The sequence below is a fragment of the Hyperoodon ampullatus genome, assembly GCF_949752795.1.
Source record: "Hyperoodon ampullatus genome assembly, chromosome: 6".
NCBI classification, from domain to species: Eukaryota; Metazoa; Chordata; class Mammalia; order Artiodactyla; family Ziphiidae; genus Hyperoodon; species Hyperoodon ampullatus.
In genome coordinates this window covers 58,594,755-58,617,474 of record NC_136919.1, presented here as the reverse complement: position 1 = coordinate 58,617,474, position 22,720 = coordinate 58,594,755, and the positions used below count along the sequence as shown (strand labels likewise).

The window sequence follows — 22,720 nt, the reverse complement described above, 5'->3', positions numbered from 1 at the left end:
TTTTCTCAAAGCCCCCACCCCAACTCATGAAAAATTGCTGAAATGGATATTTGGAAATAAAAGTTGATTGAAAGGCAGGCCTGACATTCACCAGGGATACGAGAGGCTGGAAGACGGCCCTTGCCAAGCTGTGTGAAATGAAGAAGAGGTCTTGGACATGCCGGGGACTTTTTGATTTGCTGTGGTGATGGTCAGAGTCAATCAGCCTTATTTATTTCTGCAGATGAAACAATGGCTGGGTCTGCTTGGGTTTCAGTGCCCCCACCGTCTGCCTGTTTCCTAAGTGGCTGTGCTCCTGCGAGATGGAACTCTGTGCGCAGTCATCTCTCTCCAGGGCTAACGGAGCAGGGGAGTTCCACCAAATTAAATAAGTCACAGATCCAGATTCAGGAGGAATTTGCTCCCTGTCCCTGCTACTTACCTCTCCTGAAAGCCAGATGTGGCGCCACTGGACTAGGAAGTGGCCACAGGCTCACCTTTGCTTGGTTTCCCCACCAGGCTTCCTGGGCACGTCAGCCCCCTTCTCTGCACACAAACAAGCGTGGCCCTCGTAGGCTTTCTGAATAACACTGCGAAGTCCTGCTTTGACCCAGGTAGCTGTTTCAGCCACTTCATTTAGATAAATTTTTTTCTCAGGCAGTAAAACAAAATGTTTTCTCTAGATGGAATTAAATGGCTGGAAAGCACCAAATTTTTTTCTCATTCTTTTCCCCAAACTGCACCCCCTTCCCCTCTTCTTTGAGAATTAGCCCAGGGTACAAACATCCAAAGAGAACCCCTCCACATTTGTATACAGACCAAGGATTTCAGTGTTTCCCAGCTTACAGCTCGGCTTTATGAGGAAAGCCATTTGTCCCAGTCCTGGTCAGTCTCACTTCTGAGGGCCCAAATTGCAGTTGGAAGCTAACATCCTGAGAAAAACTACTGTCACCACGTATACAGCCCTCTAAGAGGTGTAAGACCTATGGACTGTGACTCATGGGCGTGGGAATTGCTCCAGAAAGCTGGAAGGAACTTTGTAGGTTTCTGAGGGATTAAACAAAATCAAATGAGACGTGGGTTAAGGCGAGGTAGAAAAAACAGTGAGTACAAGCAGACAGAACTTGGCTTAACCGAGACCCAGACCGCCTCCAGGGTCAGGGAGCGACCCAGGTCTGGATCTGACTTCCCTGGGAAACTGTCCCTTCTCTGCCCCACACTTGGATGCCATTAGGAAGTACCAGAACTGCAATGCAGCGTAACCAGCTAAAGGACTGTCTTCCCAGAATGTGTCATGTGCAAGCTCACGGCTTTTGGGGCCAATGTTAAGAAAAGGCAACTGATCTTCAGAAAACTCTTTCACATTGCACCTTTTTAGTCAATTTCCAAAGGGTATTTGTTTCCTGTGGCTGCCACAGCAAATTACCACAAACATCGTTGCTTAAAACAAGAGAAATCTATTCTCCTACAGTTGTGGAGGCCAGAAGTCCAAAATCAAGGGTCAGCAGGGCTGTACCCCCTCCAAAAGCTCTGGGAGAGAATCAGTTCCTCGGCCCTTGCAGCTTCTGGTGGCTTCCGGTGTCCCTTGGCTTGTGGCCACATCACTCCAACCTCTGCCTCTGTGGTCACACTGTCTCCTCCTTTTCTATGTCCAATCTCCCTCTGCCTTTCTCTTATAAGGGTAAGTGATAGTATTTAATGCCTACCCAGATAATGCAGGACAATCTCATCTCAAAATCTTTAACTATATCTGTAAACACCCTTCGTCCAAATAAGGTCGCATTCACAAGTTCCAGGGATTTGATATAGATATCTCAGCGGGGAGGGGTGGGGATTTTCAGCCTACCACCCCAAGCATATACTGTGAAAAGAGACATGGCCCTGCAGTTAGCTGCTGTGTGGTGAGAGGAGGAAGGTGCACGGGGCTCCTTTTCTGAGAGTGTATGGCATCGTCCCTCTCCTCAAGGCTTGACTCTTTGCCCTGACTCTTCTTCCTCTTTCCAGGTGGATGGTGACCTCCTGGTCCGCCTGTACCCGGAGCTGTGGGGGAGGTGTCCAGACCCGCCGGGTGACCTGCCAGAAGCTGAAAGCCTCTGGGATCTCCACTCCTGTGTCCAATGACATGTGCACACAGCTTGCCAAACGGCCAGTCGATACCCAGGCCTGTAACCAACAGCTGTGTGTGGAGTGGGCCTTCTCCAGCTGGGGCCAGGTGAGAGGGCTTTTTTTTTTAATTTTTATGTTTTATTGAAGTAGAGTTGATTTACAATGTTTCAGGTGTACAGCAAAGTGATTCAGTTGTGCATATATATTTATTCTTTTTCAGATTCTTTTCTATTATAGGTTACTATAAGATATTGAGTTGAGTTCCCTGTGCTATACAGTAGGTCCCTGTCATTTATCTTTCATATATATAGTAGTCTGTATCTGTTAATTCCAAATTTATCCCTCCCCCTTCTTTACCCTTTGGTAGCCATAAGTTTGTTTTTCAAGTCTGTGAGTCTGTTTCTGTTTTGTAAATAAGTTCATTTCTATCATTTTTTTAGATTCCATATATAAGCGATATCATATGATATTTGTCTCCTTCTGACTTACTTCACTTAGTATGATAATCTCTAGCTGCATCCATGTTGCTGCAAATGGCATTATTTCATTCTTTTTTATGGCTCAGTAGTATTCCACTGTATATATGCACCACATTTTCTTTATCCATTCATCTGTCAATGGACATTAGGGTTGTTTCCATGTCTTGGCTATTGTGAATAGTGCTGCAATGAACATTGGGGTGCATGTGTCTTTTGGGGTTTTTTTAAATTAATTTTTATTGGAGTATAGTTGATTTACAATGTTTTATCAGTTTCTGCTATACAGCAAAGTGAATCAGCTACACATATACATATATCCATTCTTTTTTAGATTTTTTCCCATATAGCTCATTACATAGTATTGAGTAGAGTTCCCTATGCTATACAGTAGGTTCTTATTAGTTATCTATTTTATACATAGTAGCGTCTATATGTCAATCCCAATCTTCCAATCTATCCCTCCCCCTCCTTCCCTCCTGGTAACCACAAGTTTGTTCTCCACATCTGTGACTCCATTTCTGTTCTGCATACAAGTTCATTTATACCATTCTTTTAGATTCCACAAATAAGCGATATCATATACTTGTCTTTCTCTGTCTTACTTCACTCAGTATGACAATCTCTAGGTCCATCCATGTTGCTGCAAATGGCATTATTTCCTTCTTTTTTATGGCTGAGTAATATTCCACTGTATATCTGTACCACATCTTCTTTATCCATTCATCCGTTGATGGACATCTAGGTTGCATCCATGTCCTGGCTGTTGTAAATAGTGCTGCAGTGAACATTGGGGTGCATGTATTGTTTTCTCTGGATATGTGCCCAGGACTGGGATTGCTAGATCATATTGTAGCTCTATTTTTAGTTTTTTAGGAACCTCCAGACTGTTCTCCATAGTAGCTGTAGTAATTTACATTCCCACCAACAGTGTAAGAGGGTTCCCTTTTCTCCACACCCTCTCCAGCATTTGTTACTTGTAGACTTTTTAATGATGGCCATTCTGACTGGTGTGAGGTGGTACCTCACTGTAGTTTTTATTTGCATTTCTCTAATATTTAGCGATGTTGAGCATCTTTTCATGTGCCTATTGGCCATCCATATTTCTTCTTTGGAGAGAGGTCTATTTAGGTTTTCTGCCCATTTTTTGGATTGGGTTGTTTGTTTTTTGTTGTTGAGTTGTATGAGCTGTTTGTATATTTTGGAAATTAAGCCCTTGTTGGTCGCAGTGTTTGTGAATATTTTCTCCCATTCTGTAGGTTTTTTTCATCTTGTTTATGGTTTACTTTGCTGTGCAATGGCTTGTGAGTTTGATTAGGTTCCATTTGTTTATTTTTGTATTTACTTCTATTGCCTTGGGAGACGGAACTAAGAAAACATTTGTACAATTTATGTCAGAGAATGTTTTGCCTATGTTCTCTTCTAGGAGTTTTATGGTATCATGTTTTATGTTTTAAGTCTTTAAGCCATTTTGAGTTTGTTTTTGTGTATGGTGAGAGGGTGTGTTTTAACTCCATCCATTTACATGCAGCTGTCCAACTTTCCCAGCACCACTTGCTGAAGGAGACTGTCTTTTTCCCATTCTATATTCTTGCCTCCTTTGTCTAAGATTAATTGACCTTAGGTGTGTGGGCTTATTTCTGGGCTCTCTATGCTGTTCCATTGATCCATTGTTTTTGTGCCAATACCATGCTGTTTTGATTACTGTAGCTTTGTGGTATTGTCTGAAGTCTGGGAGGGTTTTGCCTCCTGCTTTGTTCTTTATCTTCAGAATTGCCTTGGCAATTCTAGGTCTTTTATGGTACCATGTAAATTTTAGGATTATTTGTTCTAGTTCTGTGAAACATGTCATGAGTAATTTGATATGGATCTCATTAAATCTGTAGATGGCTTTGGGTAGTATGGCCATTTTAACAATATTAATTCTTCCAATACAAGCTCATGGGATATCTTTCCATTTCTTTGAGTCATCTTTAATTTCCTTTATTAATGTTTTATAGGTCTCAGTGAATAAGTCTTTCACCTCCTTGGTGAGGTTTATTCCTAAGTATTTTCTTTTGGGGGTTGCGATTTTAAAAGGTATTGTTTCTTTTACATTCCCTTTGATATTCTGTTGTTGGTGTAAAGAAATGCAACAGATTTCTGTATGTTAATCTTGTATCCTGCTACCTTGCTGAATTTATCAGTTCTAGTAGTTTTTGTGTGGAGTCTTTAGGGTTTTCTATATATAGTATCATATCATCTGCATATAATGACAGTTTTAGCTCTTCCCTTCCAATTTGGATACCTTTTTATTTTTAAGATTTTTTTGATGTGGACCACTTTTAAAGTCTTTATTGAATTTTGTTACAATATTGCTTCTGTTTTATGATTCGGTTCTTTGGCCATGAGGCACATGGGATCTTAGCTTCCTGACCAGGGATCAAACCTGCACCCGCTGCGTTGGAAGGTGAAGTCTTAACCACTGGACTTCCAGGGAAGACCCCCCAGTTTGGATACCTTTTATTTCTTTGTCTTGTCTGATTGCTGTGGCTAGGACTTCCAATACTATGTTGAATAGAAGTGAGAGTGGGCATCCTTGTCTTGTTCCAGATTTTAGCAGGAAGGCTTTCAGCTTTTCACCATTGAGTATTATATTGTCTGTGGGTTTGTCATAAATAGCTTTTATTATCTGGAAATATGTTCCCTCTATACCCACTTTGGTAAGAGTTTTTTTTTTTTTTTTTTATCATGAATGGGTGTTGAATTTTGTCAAATGCTTTTTCTGCATCTATTGAGATGATCATGTGTTTTTTGTCTTTTGTTTATGTGGTGTTATCACATTGATTGATTTCATATGCTGAACCATCCTTGTGAACTTGGGATGAATCCCACTCGGTCATGGTGTTACAATATTTTTCATGTGTTGCTGGATTCAGTTTGCTAATATTTTGTTGAGAATTTTTGCATCTATATTCATCAAAGATATTGGCCTGTAATTTTCCTTTTTGGTGGTGTCTTTGCTAGACATTGGTCTTTTAAAGAAATTTCTCCAGTGACTAAATCAATTGCTCAGGAGAGGGATCTAAACATGGGCATGTTTTAGAAGCCACCCAAGTGATTCTAATGTGCAGTCAGGGTAGAGAAACACTGTTCCAGGCCAAGAAGAGTTGAAGCTTAGCTGCTACCAGCAACTCCTTTCTCAATTCCCCATTGGAGGTTAACCAAAAAAGTCCCAGGTTAACTCAAGAGAGAGAAGAAATGGGGACTCAGCTGGACGGAGGGAGGAACCACAGTAACTCTCCATTTGGAGAGGAAATTTTATGTTTTAGTTATAACTGAAAAGAAAGACCAACACAAACTGAAGGTTCTTCATTAGGAAGAGCAAACCTGAGCAGTGACACACATCAGGACATGACAGAAGCAGCCAAGGGTGCAGTGTGTGGTGATGTCATAATTTCTGGGCCAGGTCATTGTTTCTGGGCCAGGTGGGACTGAGCACAAGTCAGGAACTCCCATTTGTAATTAGAGGCCTAGGTTTTGCCCAGTGCAGGTAGATAGGGCCTCTATTTAGACAAAGCATAGTTGTCCTATTCATCATCTGACTCCTTCTCTGGTTTAGAATGTTGTTGGCACCAAAAAATATATATATATATATGGTGTGGTGCTTGAGGGAAATGATATAATTGTATATACTCTGTTTTTCCTAAAGACTGGGTTCAAAACTTACTGGAGACCTACTGAGCATCTAAGAGCTGCCTGCCAGGACTGATAATCAGCTGGTACCTACCAACTATGTGGGAACAACTGTTGTGGTTTGTCAGAGGCCCGTGCTAATTGGTAGGACAACTGTTTTGATTGGTCAGGCATAATTTCCGAATGGTCAGTATCTGAAACATACCATTAAGCTTGGCCTGCAAGGACATGCCAAAGCAACCACACAGCTCCAAATTATTTGTGTAACTATGAAATAGTGTGACTGAATGCTTGGGGGCTGTTAGCAACTTGAACTTATTGGAACTGGTATCTACACATTACTGCATTCATGTTCCCTCATCCCAACCCTGAAGTGTGTTCTTTGGAAAACAATCACTTGGAACATCCTATTAAGTTAATACACTGTGGTCATTTCTAATGAAGATGAAATGTTATTTGGGGAAAATGTGGCCACAGAATTCATTTGCAACTTATAAGCCATTTGTGTCCCAGGTGAGCCTGGGAATAATGCTCAACACTGGCAAATCAATATGCTCAGCCAGAGGCTCCTTTTTGGGGCCTCTACCAACCCCCCCCCTTACTTCCAGTGACCTAATACATGTCCTTCTTAATCAAAGAGGCATGAACTCCCCCTTGCTCCCATGCCTGGGGGATATCATCTTTCTCTTACCTGGAAAAGCCCACTTCTGATAGCTCTCATTCCACCCAAGGCAGCTTTGCTTCTAGGCCCTCAAGGCTTATTGGCAGTTTGTGAAATTACAGTTGGGAACAGATCTGGCTACCCATGGGAGATGTTTCTGCATTGTATCACTGAGGTCACTCAAGGGCATATACGTGCACACTGATCATGCTGAGTGATAATTTTTCCTAAAAGACAGAAAAATAGATCTTTCCCCCTTCCTTCCTCTCTAACACTCTTCACCCCCTTCTTTCTTCTAGAACCCTCTAGGCAAGTTTGTCTCAAGCTTTAATGTGAATCACCTATGGATCTTGTTACAAATGCAAATTCTCATCTAGTAAGTCTGGAATAGAGCTTTGGATGCTGAATTTTTTTTTAATGGAAGTATAGTTGACTTAGTTTCAAGTGTACAGCAAACTGATTCAGTTATACATATTTTTCAGATTATTCTCCTTTATAGGTTATTACAAAATACTGAGTATAGTTCCCTGTGCTATACAGTAGGTCCTTGTTGGTTTTCTGTTTTATATATAGTATATGTTTATGTTCATCTCAAACTCCTAATTTATCCCTGCCTCCCCCTTTCCCCTTTGGTAACCATAAGTTTCTTTTCTATGTCTGTGGGTCTGTTTCTGTTTTGTATATAAGTTCATTTGTATCATTTTTTTTAGATTCCACATATAAGCAATATCATATTTGTTGTTCTCTGTCTGGCTTACTTCACTCAGTATGACAACCTCTGGGTCCCTCCATGTTGCTGCAAATGGCATTATTTCCTTCTTTTTATGGCTGAGTAGTATTCCATTGATAAATATACCACATCTTCTTGATCCATTCCTCTGTCAATAGACATTTAGGTTGCTTCTAGGTCTTGGCTATTGTAAATAGTGCTGCAATGAACACTGGGGTGCATGTATCTTTTCCAACTATGGTTTTCTCTGGATATATGGCCAGGAGTGGGATTGCAGGATCATATGGTAGCTGTATTTTTAGTTTTTTAAGGAACCTCCATACTGTTCTCCATAGTGGCTGCATCAATTTACATTCCCACTGACAGTTGTAGGAGGATTCTTCTTTCTCCACTCTCTCCAGTATTTATTATCTGTAGACTTTTTGATGATGGCCTTTCTGACTAGTGTGAGGTGATACCTCATTGTAGTTTTGATTTGCACTTCTCTAATAATTAGTGATGTTGAGCATCCTTTCATGTGCCTTTTGGCCATCTGTATATCTTCTTTGGAGAAATATCTATTTAGATCTTCTGTCCATTTTTTGATTGGGTTGTTTTTTTGATATTGAGCTGTATGAGCTGTTTGTATATTTTGGAGATTAATCCCTTGTCAGTTGCATCACTTGCAAATATTTTCTCCCATTCCGCAGGTTGCCTTTTCATTTTGTTTATGGTTTCCTTTGCTACGCAAATGCTTTTAAGTTTAACTAAGTCCCATTTGTTTTTGTTTTTATTCCCATTACTCTAGGTGGTGTATCCAAAAAGATATTGCTGTGATTTATGTCATAGAGTGTTCTGCCTATGTTTTCCTCTAGCAGTTTTATAGTATCCAGTTTTACATTTAGGTCGTTAATCCATTTTGAGTTTATTTTGTGTGTGTGGTGTTAGAGAGTATTCTAATTTCATTCTTTGACATGTAGCTGTCCAGTTTTCCCAGCACAACTTATTGAAGAGACTTTCTTTTCTCCATTGTATAGTCTTGCCTCCTTTGTCATAGATTAATTGACCATAGGTGTGTGGGTTTATTTCTGGGCTTTCTATCCTGTTCCATTGATCTATATTTGTTTTTCTGCCACTTCCATACTGTTTTGATTACTGTAGCTTTGTAGTATAGTCTGAAGTCAGGGAGCCTGATTCCTCTATTGGATGCTGAATTTTTAATTGAATTATTTTTATAATTCACATAACATTATATTAGTTTTAGGAGTACAACACAATGATTTGATATTTGTATATATTTCAAAATGATCACCACAATAAGTCTAATTAATATCCTTCACTATACAGTTACTAAAAACATTTTTGCTTCTGATGAGAACTTTTAAGATCTATTTAACTTCCAAGTATACAATATTGTATTATTAACTATAGTCATCATGCTGTATATTACATCTCCATGACTTACTTATTTTATAACTTGAAGCTTGTACCTTTTGATCCCCTTCACTATTTTACCTACCCCCTGACTCTGACAACCACCAATCTGTTCTCTGTATCTATTTTTTTGGTTTTGTTTAGACTCCACATATAAATGAGACCATATGGTATCTGTCTTTCTCTGGCATATTTTACTTAGCATGATGTCCTCAGGTCCATTAGTGTTGCCACAAATGGCAAGATTTTATTTTTTTTATTGCTGATTAATATTCCTGTGTGTGTATATACACACACGTCACTTATATACGTGTGTGTGTGTATATATGTATACACATATCACATTTTCTTTATCAATTTATCCATTGATGGACACTTAGGTTGGCTGCATACCTTGGCTATTGTAAATAATGCTGTAATGAACATGGGGTGCACATATCTTTTCAAATTAGTGTTCTTATTTTCTTCAGGTAAATACCCAGAAGTGGAATTGCTGGTTCATTTTTAATTTTTAATTTTTTGAGGCCCCTCCATACTGTTTTCCAAAGTGGCTGCATCTATTTACATTCCCACCAACAGTTCACAGGGGTTTCCTTTTCTCCACATCCTCACCAACAATTATTTCTTGGCTTTCTGATAATAGCCATCCTAACAGGTGTGAGGTGATATCTCACTGTGGTTTTGATATGCATTTCCCTCATGATTAGTGATGTTGAGTACCTTATTTTTTTCAGGTACCTGTTGGCGATTTGCACGTCTTCTTCAAAAAAATGTCTATTCAGGTCCTCTGCCCCTTTTTAAATTGGATTTTTTTTCTATTGAGTTGTATTAGTTCTTTGTATGTTTTAGATATTAAACCTTTATCAGATATATGATTTGCAAATATTTTCTCCCATTCAATAAGTTGCCTTCTCATTTTATTGAAGGTTTTCTTTGCTGTGCAAAAGCCTTTTAGTTTGATATAGTTCCGCTTCTTTATTTTTGCTTTAAAAATAATCATCCCTAAAATCAATGTCAAGGAGCTTACCACCTATGTTTTCTTCTAGCAGTTTTCTGGTTTCAGGTCTTCTGTCAAGTCTTTAATCCATTTTGAGTTAATTTTTGTGTATGGTATAAGGTAGTGGTTCAGTTTCTTTCTTTTGCATGTGACTGTCACGTTTCCCCAACATTTATTGAGGAGACTGTCCTTTCCCCACTGTATATTCTTGGCTCCTTTGTTGTAAACTAATTGACCATATATGCGTGGGTTTATTTCTGGGCTACTCTGTTCAATATATGTGTGTCTGTTTTTATGCAAAACTATACTGTGATTACTATAATTTTGTATCACTAGTATAGTTTGAAGTCAGTGATGCCTCCAGTGTTTTCTTTCTAAAGATTGCTTTGACTATTTGTGGGCTTTTGTGATTCCATACAAATTTTAGGGTTGTTTATTCTATTTCTGTGAAAAATGCCATTGGAATTTTGATAGGTATTTTAGTGAATCGGTAGACTGCTTTGAGTAGTATGGACATTGTAACAATATTGATTCTTTTAATCTATGAGCATGGAATATCTTTCCATTTATTTTTGTCATCCTCAACTTCTTTCATTAATGTCTTCAGTGTATAGGTCTTTCATCTCCTTCATTAAATTTATTCCTGGGTATTTTATTCTTTTTGGTGTAATTTTAAATGGGATTGTTTCCTTAATTTCCCTTTCTGAGAGTTTGTTATTAATGTATAGAAATGCAATTGATTTTTGTATGTTGATTTTGTATTCAGCAACTTTACTGAATTTGTTTATTAGTTCTAACAGTTTTTTTGGTGGCGTCTTTAGGATTTTCTATAAATAGTATCATGTCATCTGCAAATAGTGAGAGTTTTACTTCTTCCCTTCCAGTCTGGATGCCCTTTTTTTTTTTTCCTTGCCTATTTGCTCTTGCAAAGACAATACTATGTTGAATAAAAGTGGCAAGAGTGGGCATCCTTGTCTTGTTCCTGATCTTAGGGGAAAAGCTTTCAGCTTTCCACTTTTGAGTATGATGTTAGTTGTGGACTTGTCATATATGACCTTTATTATGTTAAGGTACATTCTGTCTACATACACTTTGTTAAGAGTTTTTATCATAAACAGATGTTGAATTTTGTCAAATGCTTTTTCTCCACCTATTGAGATGACCAAATGATTTTTATCCTTCATTTTGTTAATGTGGTACATCACATGTTGATTGCTTTGTGGATACTGAACCGTCATTGCATTCCTGGATCAAATCTCATTTTATCATGGTCTTTGATCCTTTTAAAATATTGTTGAATTTGGTTTGCTCCTTTTAATGTATTGTTGAATTTGGTTTGCTAATATTTTATTGAGGATTTTTGCATCTATGTTCATCAAGGATATTGGCCTGTAATTTTCTTTTTTGCATCACCCTTGTCTGGGTTTTAGTTTCAGGGTAATGCTGCCTCATAAATTGAGTTTGGAAGAGTTCCCTCCTCTTGTATTTTTTGGAGGAGTTCGAGAAGAATTGATATTAATTCTTCTTTGAATGCTTGGTAGAATTCACAAATGAAGCTCTCTGGTCCTGGACTTTTGCTTGTTGGGTGGTTTTTGATTACTGACTCAATCTCCTTACTTGTATTGGTCTGTTCAGATTTTCTATGTCATCGTGATTCAGTCTGGGTAGGTTGTATGTTTCTAGGAATTTATCCATGTCTCCTAGGTTGTCTAATTTGTTGGCGTATAATTGTTCAGAGTAGTCTCTATGATACTTGTATTTCTGTGGTGTCAGTTGTTATAGTTCCTCTTTCATTTCTGATTTTATTTGAGTCCTCTGTCTCTTTTGCTTGGTGAGTCTAGCTAAGGCTTATAAATTTTGTTTATCTTTTCAAAGAACCAGCTTTTTGTTTCATTGATCTTTTCCATTGGCTTTTTAGTCTCTATTTCTGCTCTAAAATTTGTTATTGTTCTCCCTTCTACTAATTTTGACCTTCATTTTTTCTTCTTTTTCTATTTCCTTGAAGTGTAAAGTTAGGTTGTTTGAGACTTTTGTTTCTTGAGGTAGGCACTTATCAATCACTGTGAACTTCCCTCTCAGAACTGTTTTTGCCATACCCCGCAAGTTTTGGTATGTAATATTCCCATTTTCATTTGTCTCAAAATATTTTATTTCTCTTTTGACCCACTGAATGTTCAGTAGCATGTTGTTTAATCACGTATTTGCAAATTTTCCAGTTTTCTTCTTGAAGTTAATTTCTAGTTTCATACTGTTGAGGTCAGAAATGAATCTTGATATCATTTCTATCTTAAATTTATTAAGGTTTGTTTTTTGGCCTGTCATATGATCTATCCTAGGAAGTGTTCCATGTGCACTTGAGAAGACTGTGTGTTCTGTTGCTGTTGGATGGAATGTTCTATATATATCTGTTAAATTCATCTGGTCTAACATATTGTTTAAAGCTGATGTTTCTTTATTGATTCTCTGGATGATCTATCCATTGATATAAGTGGGGTATTAAAGCCCCCTGCTATTTTTATATTGCTGTCTATTTCTCCTCTTAGGTCTGTTAATATTTGGCTTTATATATTTAGGTGCTCCTATGTCGGGAGCATAAATATTTACAAATGTTATATCCTCTTGTGGATTGACCCCTTTATCATTATGCAGTTCCCTTGTCTCTTATACCAGAAAAATTAGACTTTTAAACAAAGACTGTCATAAGTATAGCTACCCCCAGTTTCTTTTGGGCTCCATTTGCATGAAATATCTTTTTATATATCTTTTATCCCTTCATTTTCAGTTTGTGTGTTCTTACGTTTGAAGGGAGTCTCTTGTAAGCAGCATATACATGGGTCTTGTTTTTTTCTATCCATTCAGCTACTCTGTCTTTTGAATTGAGAATTTAGTCCATTTACCTTTAAAGATATATTGGTATGTATGTACTTAATGCTTTCTGGCTGTTTTGTACTCCTCTCTCTTCCTTTCTTCTGCTACTGCTTTCTTCCTTTGTGGTTTGATGACTTTCTTAAGTGGTATACTTATATTCCTTTTCTTTATTTTTTGTGATTACATTTTTGCTTTGTGGTTACCATGAGGCTTATATATTATAGAGTATATCCCTAACAGTCTATTTTAAATTGATAAAAACTTAAGTTTGTTGTAAACTTAAACCATTCTAAAGCTTAACATTTTTACTCTTACCCCTTCCTCATGTTTTATGAGTCTGATGTCACATTTTATATCTTTTTATCTTGTGTATCCTTAAAGAATTATTGTAATCATAGATATTTTTACCACATTTGTCTTCTTACCTTCATACTAGCTTTATAAGTGATTAATCCACTACATGTTCTGTATATTTACCTTTCTATTGAGGTTTATCTTTTCTTGTTACTAATTATTGCCCTTTCTATTCAGCTTAAAGAAGTCCTTTTAACATTTCTTGGAAGGCTGGTTCAGTAGTGATAACTCCCTTGCCTTCTGCTTATCTGGAAAACTCTTTCTCTCTCCAATTCGTGTTTTTTTTTTTTTTTTTTTTTGGTGATGCTTTATTTATATATTTTTTTAATGTTTGAATTTTAATTTATTACTTTTTTACACAGTAGGTTCTCATTAGTCATCAATTTTAAACACATCAGTGTATACATGTCAATCCCAATTGCCCAATTCATCACACCAACATCCCCACACCCCCATGGCTTTCCCCACTTGGTGTCCACACGTTTGTTCTCTACATCTGTGTCTCAACTTCTGCCCTGCAAACTGGTTCATCAGTACCATTTTTCCAGGTTCCACATACATGCATTAATATACGATATTTGTTTTACTCTTTGACTTACTTCACTCTGTATGACAGTCTCTAGATCCATCCACATCTCAACAAATGGCCCAATTTCGTTCCTTTTTATGGCTGAGTAATATTCCATTGTATATATGTACCATATCTTCTTTATCCATTCGTCTGTCAATGGGCATTTAGGTTGCTTCCATGACCTGGCTATTGTAAATACTGCTGCAGTGAACATTGGGGTGCATGTATCTTTTTGAATTATGGTTTTCTCTGGTTATATGCCCAGTAGTGGGATTTCTGGATCATATGGTAATTCTATTTGTAGTTTTTTAAGGAACCTCCATACCGTTCTCCATAGTGGCTGTATCAGTTTACATTCCCACCAACAGTGCAAGAGGGTTCCCTTTTCTCCACACCCTCTCCAGCATTTGTTGTTTGTACATTTTCTGATGATGCCCATTCTAACTGGTGTGAGGTGATACCTCATTGTAGTTTTGATTTGCATTTCTCTAATAATTAGTGATGTTGACCAGCTTTTCATGTGCTTCTTGGCCATCGGTATGTCTTCTTGGGAGAAATGTCTATTTAGGTCTTCTGCCCATTTTTGGGTTGGGTTGTTTGTTTCTTTAATATTGAGCTGCATGAGCTGTTTATATATTTTGGAGATTAATGCTTTGTCCGTTGATTCATTTGCAAATATATTCTCCCATTCTCAGGGTTGTCTTTTCGTCTTGTTTATGGTTTCCTTTGCTGTGCAAAAGCTTTGAAGTTTCATTAGGTCCCATTTGTTTATTTTTGTTTTTATTTCCATTACTCTAGGAGGTGGATCAAAAAAGATCTTGCTGTGGTTTATGTCAAAGAGTGTTCTTCCTATGTTTTCCTCCAAGAATTTTATAGTGTCTGGTCTTACATTTAGGTCTCTAATCCATTTTATTTTTGTGTTTGGTGTTAGAGAGTGTTCTAATTTCATTCTTTTACATGTAGCTGTCCAGTTTTGCCAGCACCACTTATTGAAGAGACTGTCTTTTCTCCATTGTATATCCTTGCCTCCTTTGTCAGATTAGTTGACCATAGGTGCATGGGTTTATCTCTGGGCTTTCTATCTTGTTCCATTGATCTATGTTTCTGTTTTTGTGCCAGTACGATATTGTCTTGATTACTGTAGCTTTGTAGTATAGTCTGAAGTCACAGAGTCTGATTCCTCCAGCTCTATTTTTTCTGCTCAAGACTGCTGTGGCTATTCGGGGTCTTTTGTGTCTCCATACAAATTTTAAGATTTTTTGTTCTAGTTCTGTAAAAAATGCCATTGGTAATTTGATAGGGATTGCATTGAATATGTAGATTGCTTTGGGTAGTATACTCATTTTCACAATATTGATTCTTCCATTGCAAGAACATGGTATATCTCTCCATCTGTTGGTATCATCTTTAATTTTTTTCATCAGTATCTTATAGTTTTCTACATACAGGTCTTTTGTCTCCCTAGGTAGGTTTATTCATAGGTATTTTATTCTTTTTCTTGCAGTGGTAAATGGTAGTATTTCCTTAATTTCTCTTTCACATTTTCGTCTTTATTGTATAGGAATGCAAGAGATTTCTGTGCATTAATTTTGTATCCTGCAACTTTACCAAATTCATTGATTAGCTCTAGTAGTTCTCTGGTGGCATTTTTAGGATTCTCTATGTACAGTATCATGTCATCTGCAAACAGTGACAGTTTTACTTCTTCTTTTCCAATTTGTATTCCTTTTATTTCCTTTTCTTCTCTGAGAGCCGTGGCTAGGACTTCCAAAACTATAGTGGTGAATAATAGTGGTGAGAGTGGACATCCTTGTCTCATTCCTGATCTTAGAGGAAATGCTTTCAGTTTTTCACCATTGAGAATGATGTTTGCTGTGGTTTGTTGTATATGGCCTTTAACATGTTGAGGTAGGTTCCCTCTATGCCCACTTTCTGGAGACTTTTTATTATAAATGGGTGTTGAATTTTGTCAAAATCAAATGCTATTTCTGCATCTGTTGAGATGATCATATGGTTTTTATTCTTCAATTTGTTAATATGGTGTATCACATTGATTGATTTGTGTATATTGAAGAATCCTTGCACACCTGGGATAAATCCCACTTGATCATGGTGTATGATCCTTTTAATGTATTGTTGGATTCTGTTTGCTAGTATTTTGTTGAGGATGTTTGCATCTATATTCATCAGTGATATTGGTCTGTAATTTTCTTTTTTTGTAGTATCTTTGTCTGGTTTTGGTATCAGGGTGATGGTGGCCTCATAGAATGAGTTTGGGAGTGTTTCTTCCTCTGCAATTTTTTGGAAGAGTTTGAGAAGGATGGGTGTTAGCTCTTCTTTAAATGTTTGATAGAATTCACCTATGAAGCCACCTCGTCCTGAGCGTTTTTTTTTGTTGTTGTTGGAAGATATTTAATCAGTTTCAATTTCATTACATTTGATTGGTCTGTTCATATTTTCTATTTCTTCCTGGTTCAGTCTTGGAAGGTTATACCTTTCTATGAATTTGTCCATTTCTTCCAGGTTGTCCGTTTTATTGGCATAGAGTTGCTTGTAGTAGTCTCTTAGGATGCTTTGTATTTCTGCAGTGTCTGTTGTAACTTCTCCTTTTTCATTTCTATTTTATGGATTTGAGTCCTCTCCCTCTTTTTCTTGATGAGTCTGGCTAATGGTTTATCAATTTTGTTTATCTTCTCAAAGAACCAGCTTTTAGTTTTATTGATTTTTGCTATTGTTTTCTTTGTTTCTATTTCATTTATTTCTGCTCTGATCTTTATAATTTCTTCCCTTCTGCTAACTTTGGGTTTTGTTTATTCTTCTTTAGTTCCTTTAGGTGAAAGGTTAGATTGTTTATTTGAGATTTTTCTTGTTTCTTGAGGTAGGCTTGTATAGCTATAATCTCCCTCTGAGAAGTGCTTTTGCTGCATCCCATAGGTTTTGGATTGTCATGTTTTCATTGTCATTTGTCTCTAGGTAATTTTTGATTTCCTCTTTGATTTCTTCAGTGATCTCTTGGTTATTTAGTAACATATTGTTTAGCCTCCATGTGTTTGTGTTTTTTATGGTTTTTTTCCCTGTAATTCATTTCTACTCTCATAGCGTTGTGGTCTGAAAAGATGCTTGATGTGATTTCAATTTTCTTAAATTTACTAAGGCTTGATTTATAACCCAAGATGTGATCTCTCCTGGAGAATGTTCCATGTGCACTTGAGTAGAAAGTGTAATCTTCTGTTTTGGGATGGAATGTCCTATAAATATCAATTCAATCTATCTGATCTATTGTGTCATTTAAAGCTTCTGTTTCCATATCTATTTTCATTTTGGATGATCTGTCCATTGTTGTAAGAGAGGTGTTAAAGTCCCCCACTCTTATTGTGTTACTGTCGATTTCCTCTTTTAGAGCTGTTAGCAGTTGCCTTATGTATTGAGGTGCTCCTATGTTGGGTGCATATATATTTATAATTGTTATATCTTCTTCTTGGATTGATCCCTTGATCATTATGTAGTGGCCTTCCTTGTCTCTTGTTACATTCTTTATTTTAAACTCTATTTTATCTGATATGTGTATTGCTACTCCAGCTTTCTTCTGATTTTCATTTACATGGAATATCTTTTTCCATCCCCTCACTTTCAGTCTGTATGTGTCCCTAGGTCTGAAGTGGGTCTCTTGTAGACAGCATATATATGGGTCTTGTTTTTGTATCCATTCAGCAAGCCTGTGTTTTTTGGTTGGAGCATTTAATCCATTCACGTTTAAGGTAATTATCGATATGTATGTTCCTATGACCATTTTCTTAATTGTTTCGGGTTTGTTTTTGTAGGTCCTTTTCTTCTCTTGTGTTTCCCACTTAGAGAAGTTCCTTTAGCATTTGTTGTAGGGCTGGTTTGGTGGTGCTGAATTCTCTTAGCTTTTGCTTGTCTGTAAAGCTTTTGATTTCTCCATCGAATCTCAATGAGATCCTTGCCAGGTAGAGTAATCTTGGTTGTAGGTTCTTCCCTTTCATCACTTTAAGTATATCATGCCACTCCCTTCTGGCTTGTAGAGTTTCTGCTGAGAGAAATCAGCTGTTAACCTTATGGGAGTTCCCTTGTATGTTATTTGTCGTTTTTCCCTTGCTGCTTTCAATAATTTTTCTTTGTCTTTAATTTTTGCCAATTTGATTACTATGTGTCTCGGCATGTTTCTCCTTGGGTTTATCCTGTATGGGACTCGCTGTGCTTCCTGGACTTGGGTGGCTATTTCCTTTCCCATGTTAGGGAAGTTTTTGACTATAATCTCTTGAAATATTTTCTCTGGTCCTTTCTCTCTCTCTTCTCCTTCTGGGACCCCTATAATGCAAATGTTGTTGCGTTTAATGTTGTCCCAGAGGTCTCTTAGGCTGTCTTCATTTCTTTTCATTCTTTTTTCTTTATTCTGTTCCGCAGCAGTGAATTCCACCATCTGTCTTCCAGGTCACTTATCTGTTCTTCTGCCTCAGTTATTCTACTATTGATTCCTTCTAGTGTAGTTTTCATTTCAGTTATTGTATTGTTCATCTCTGTTATTTAATTCTTTTAAGTCTTTGTAAAACATTTCTTGCATCTTCTCAATCTTTGCCTCCATTCTTTTTCCAAGGTCCTGGATCATCTTCACTATCATTATTCTGAATTCTTTTTCTGGAAGGTTGCCTATCTCCACTTCATTTTAGTTTTTTTCTGGGGTTTTATCTTGTTCCTTCATCTGGTACATAGCCTCTTCCTTTTCATTTTGTCTGTCTTTCTGTGAATGTGGTTTTTGTTCCACAGGCTGCAGGATTATAGTTCTTCTTGCTTCTGCTGTCTGCCCTCTGGTGGATGAGGCTATCTAAGAGGCTTGTGTATGTTTCCTGATGGGAGGGACTGGCGGTGGGTAGATCTGACTGTTGCTCTGGTGGGCAGAGCTCAGTAAAACTTTAATCTGCTTGAGTGCTGATGGGTGGGGCTGGGTTTCCTCCCTGTTGGTTGTTTGGCCTGAGGCAACCCAACACTGGAGCCTACCTGGCTCTTTGGTGGGGCCAATGACAGACTCTGGGAGGGCTCACACCAAGGAGCACCCCCCAGAACCTCCACTGCCAGTGTCCTTGTCCCCACGGTGAGCCCCAGCCACCCCCCAGCCTCCGCAGAAGACCCTCCAACACTAGCAGGTAGGTCTGGCTCAGCCTCCCCTGGGGTCACTGCTCCTTTCCCGGGGTCCCAATGTGCACACTACTTTGTGTGTGCCCTCCAAGAGTGGAGTCTCTCTTTCTCCCAGTCCTGTCAAAGTCCTGCAATCAAATCCCACTAGGCTTCAAAGTCTGATTCTCTAGGATTTCCTCCTCCCATTGCCGGACCCTCAGGTTGGGAAGCCTGATGTGGGGCTCAGAACCTTCACTCCAGTGGGTGGAATTCTGTGTTCTCCAGTCTGTGAGTCACCGAACCAGCAGTTATGGGATTTGGTCTTACTGTGATTGTGCCCCTCCTACCGCCTCATTGTGGCTTCTCCTTTGTCTTTGGATGAGGGGTACCCTTTCTAGTGAGCTCCAGTGTCCTTCTGTCGATGATTGTCCAGCAGCTAGCCGTGACTCTGGCGTTCTCACAAGAGGGAGAACATGTCGTTCTACTCCGCCATCTTGGTTCCTTACTCTGGTGATGCTTTAAACAGTGTCAGTACAAAGATACTCTCCCCAAGTATTTTTATTTCCAGGAGATGTTTCCTGTCTTGGCTGCAAAGCACTGTATCATACAGGCCTATGCTGAGTACCACCAGTCTATCCTTTTTTCATCCTTTGTGCTTAGTCTAGTTTCACTTGCTCGTAGGGTACCACATGTGGAGGTACTGCACCAGGCACTTAACATGAGAGTCCCTAGTGCAAAACGACTGTGCCAGCACCTCAGCTTAGATGCTGCCGATGACTCTCTGTCTCTCTCTCCAATTCTGAATGATAACTTTGCTGGGTAGAGTATTTTTGATTGGAAGTTTTTTTCTTTCAGCACTTTGAAGATACTGTGCCACTCCCTTCTAGCCTACCAATCCTGATGAAAAATCTGCTGTAGTCTTATGGGCGTTCCCTTATACCTAACAAGTTGTTTCTCTCTTGCTGCTTTTGAGATTTTCTCCTTGTCTTTAACTTTTGACGTTTTAATTATGTGTTTAATTATAACGTCTCTTTGGGGTTTATTTTATTTGGAACACTCTGGGCTTCCTGGAACTGGATGTCTGTATTCTTTCCCAGAGTAGGGAAGTTTTCAGCCATTGTTTCTTGAAATAAGTTTTCTGCTCCTTTCTATCTTCTTTTTCTGTGACCCCTATGATCTGAATATTAACGAGTTTGATGTTGTCCCACAGCTCCTTAAGCTATCTTCACTGGGTTTTATTCTTTTTTTTTTTTTGGCTGGGGGGCTGGGGGGCTGCTCTAATTGGGTGAGTTCTACTGCCGTGTCTTTGAGTTGACTGATGCTTTCTTCTGTTTCATCTAGTCTGCTGTTGAACCCCTCTAGTGTATTTTTCAGTTCAGTAATTGTATTCTTCAGCTCTGTGCCTTCTGTGGTACTTTTTTATATTTTCTATCTCTTTGTTGAATTTCTCATTGTGTTCATCCATTCTTCTCCCTAGTTTTATGAGCATCTTTATGACCATTACCTTGAACTCTTCTTCAGGTAAATACCTTAGCTCTATTTCACTGAGGTCTCCCCTGCCCCCCACCACACACTGAGGTTTTATCTTGTTCTTTCATTTGGAACATATTTCTGTTTCTTCATTTTGCTTAACTCTTTGTGTTGGTTTCCATACTGTAGATGAAACAACCACCTCTCCCAGTCTTGAAGGAGTGGCCTCATGTAGGAGGTGAACATTGTCTTTCAATCCTATCCCAGCTCTTTGTCATCTCTCAAACCTTTGTGCTTGTTGCAGCAGCCTATTATATTTTTAATAGCTCACACTGACCAGGTGATCAGTAGTATTCCCTGGATGGCAGCTGCACGTATCAGGGGTCTAGATGAGTGTATAAGCTCTTTCCTAAGAGATACTGGAGCAAGGGAGAGTGCAAAGACAGCATCCACAGCCTATATTCCTTGAGAGTAATTTTGTAGTCCAATAGTTGTGTGCCAAACCTGAAGCCTGGCCCTCAGGCCATAGCTCCAGTACAAATAAAGAGGATTCCTCCACAGAAAGGCTGGGGGATGTTCCTCAGTCTGCTGTCTGCACAGTGCCCTAGGGGTGGCAGCCTTCCAAGAACCAGCTATCTGATTGCCACAGTCCCATGGGATACAGGAATTCAAGCTCCCCTGATGACCTGAGCCAGGCAATCAAGGGGCATCCCTGGAGTGGCAGCTGCAAAAACTAGTACACCAGACATAAAAACCAGGGCACCAGCTGCATGTAAAGCTCCCCTCCAGGAAACATGTGCTCTGGAGCACAGCAGAAAGAGAGTGCAAAGTTAGTGCCTACCCTCTGAGGTCTCTAGAAAGGATTACAGTCAGTCCCTAGATGCATGTTTAATTAGAAGTCTACCTCTCAGACTGCAGCCATGATAACTGGCTAATAAGACTCCTTCACAGATATACCAAGGTTCTGGCTCTGTTGCCTCTTGCTGAGCCCTAGGGGTGATAGCTGTTTAAGAACACTTTTCTCCATTGGTTATAGCCCTGTAGGACCCACAAGCATAAGCCCCACTGGCTGTCAAGAGTCAGGCTATGTAGTGGTGTCCCCTGGCAGCAGACAGGGGTGTGGGCTCCTTGTGGGGTGACATTGATTATTACAGCCCCTTGGGACCAAGAATTCAAACTCCCCTAGCCTCCAGAACCAGGCAGTCAAGAGGCCTTCCCTGGGCAGCAGCCACAAAGATTGGGGCACCAAATGCATGTGAAAGCTCCCTTCCAGGAGATACTGGTGCTCTGGAACATGGCAAAAGGAGAGTGTGAAGATGGTGCCCACAAGCCTCAGTCCTGGAGAGTGCTCCAGCAGGCTTCTAGATTTGTGTGTTAAATTAGATATCTGCCCTCAGGCTTTAATATAAGCAGGTGAGCCTCCTTTACTTTAAGTCTGGGTGTGATCAGCTGTCTCTGAGCTGGGTCCTGGGACATAAGCTATGAGCCCCATTGGTTTTCCAAGTTAGATGTTTGGGGGCTCATCTCTCAGATACAGGTCCCAAAAGTTAAGGTGCCCAATGTGGAGTTTGAACCCCTTGCTCCTTGGGGAGAAGCTCCAGGTTTTGAGTTTTCTCCCAATTGTTGGTTACCTCACTGGGGGCAGGGTTTATGTCCCAGTCCCTCCTACTTGCTTTGATGCGGTTTTCTTCTTGTTTGCCTAATGTGTGGTTGTCACTCAGGCAGCCTTTAGGATTTTTTAAGAAGAAATTGTTCCATATGTAGATGTAGACTCAGCATACCTGTGGGAGGAGGTGAATTCAGGATTTTCCTGTATCACCATCTTAAACTGGAATCCCAAATCTTGTGTTTATTGACATTTTTTACCAAGAGGCTCCAGGTTTCATCAAATGCTTAAAGAACCTGGAAGGTTACCAAGCACTGAAGGAGAAGGATTTAAGGTAAAAGCAGTCCTCTTAGGTCAGGCAAATATGTCCAAAGCAGGTGACTGCTCCTCCTGCTATGGCCGAGTATACCAAAGTCTTGCCAACCACATCTTTTTGTCTGACCAGGTGATTCTAGAAGGTGTGAACTGAAAAGATAAAAGAGTAAGGCTCTGAAGGATCCAGCATGACAATGTTGTTCACAAACACACAAAGGGTAGGGAAAATGTAAAAATGCCCCCTTGACACCAACAAGTGGAAGTCCTTTTCTTTAAACTATTATTCTGATAAAATATACATAACAATTTAACATTTTAAGTGTACAATTCAGTGGCGTTAAGTACATTCATACTGTTGTACTATCA

General features: G+C 39.0%; 1 protein-coding gene across 2 annotated transcripts in view; it reads left to right on the top strand.

The window, feature by feature from the left end:
• ADAMTSL1 (ADAMTS like 1) overlaps nucleotides 1-22,720 on the top strand; it is a gene marked incomplete at both ends in the record, with an annotated part of 469,161 nt that overhangs the window by 430,205 nt on the left and 16,236 nt on the right. For both annotated transcript variants that reach the window (XM_079706140.1, XM_079706139.1), the window contains one exon: nucleotides 1,984-2,191. In XM_079706140.1, coding sequence (XP_079562266.1) covers nucleotides 1,984-2,191 — 208 coding nt within the window. The remainder of the gene's footprint in view (nucleotides 1-1,983; nucleotides 2,192-22,720) is intronic.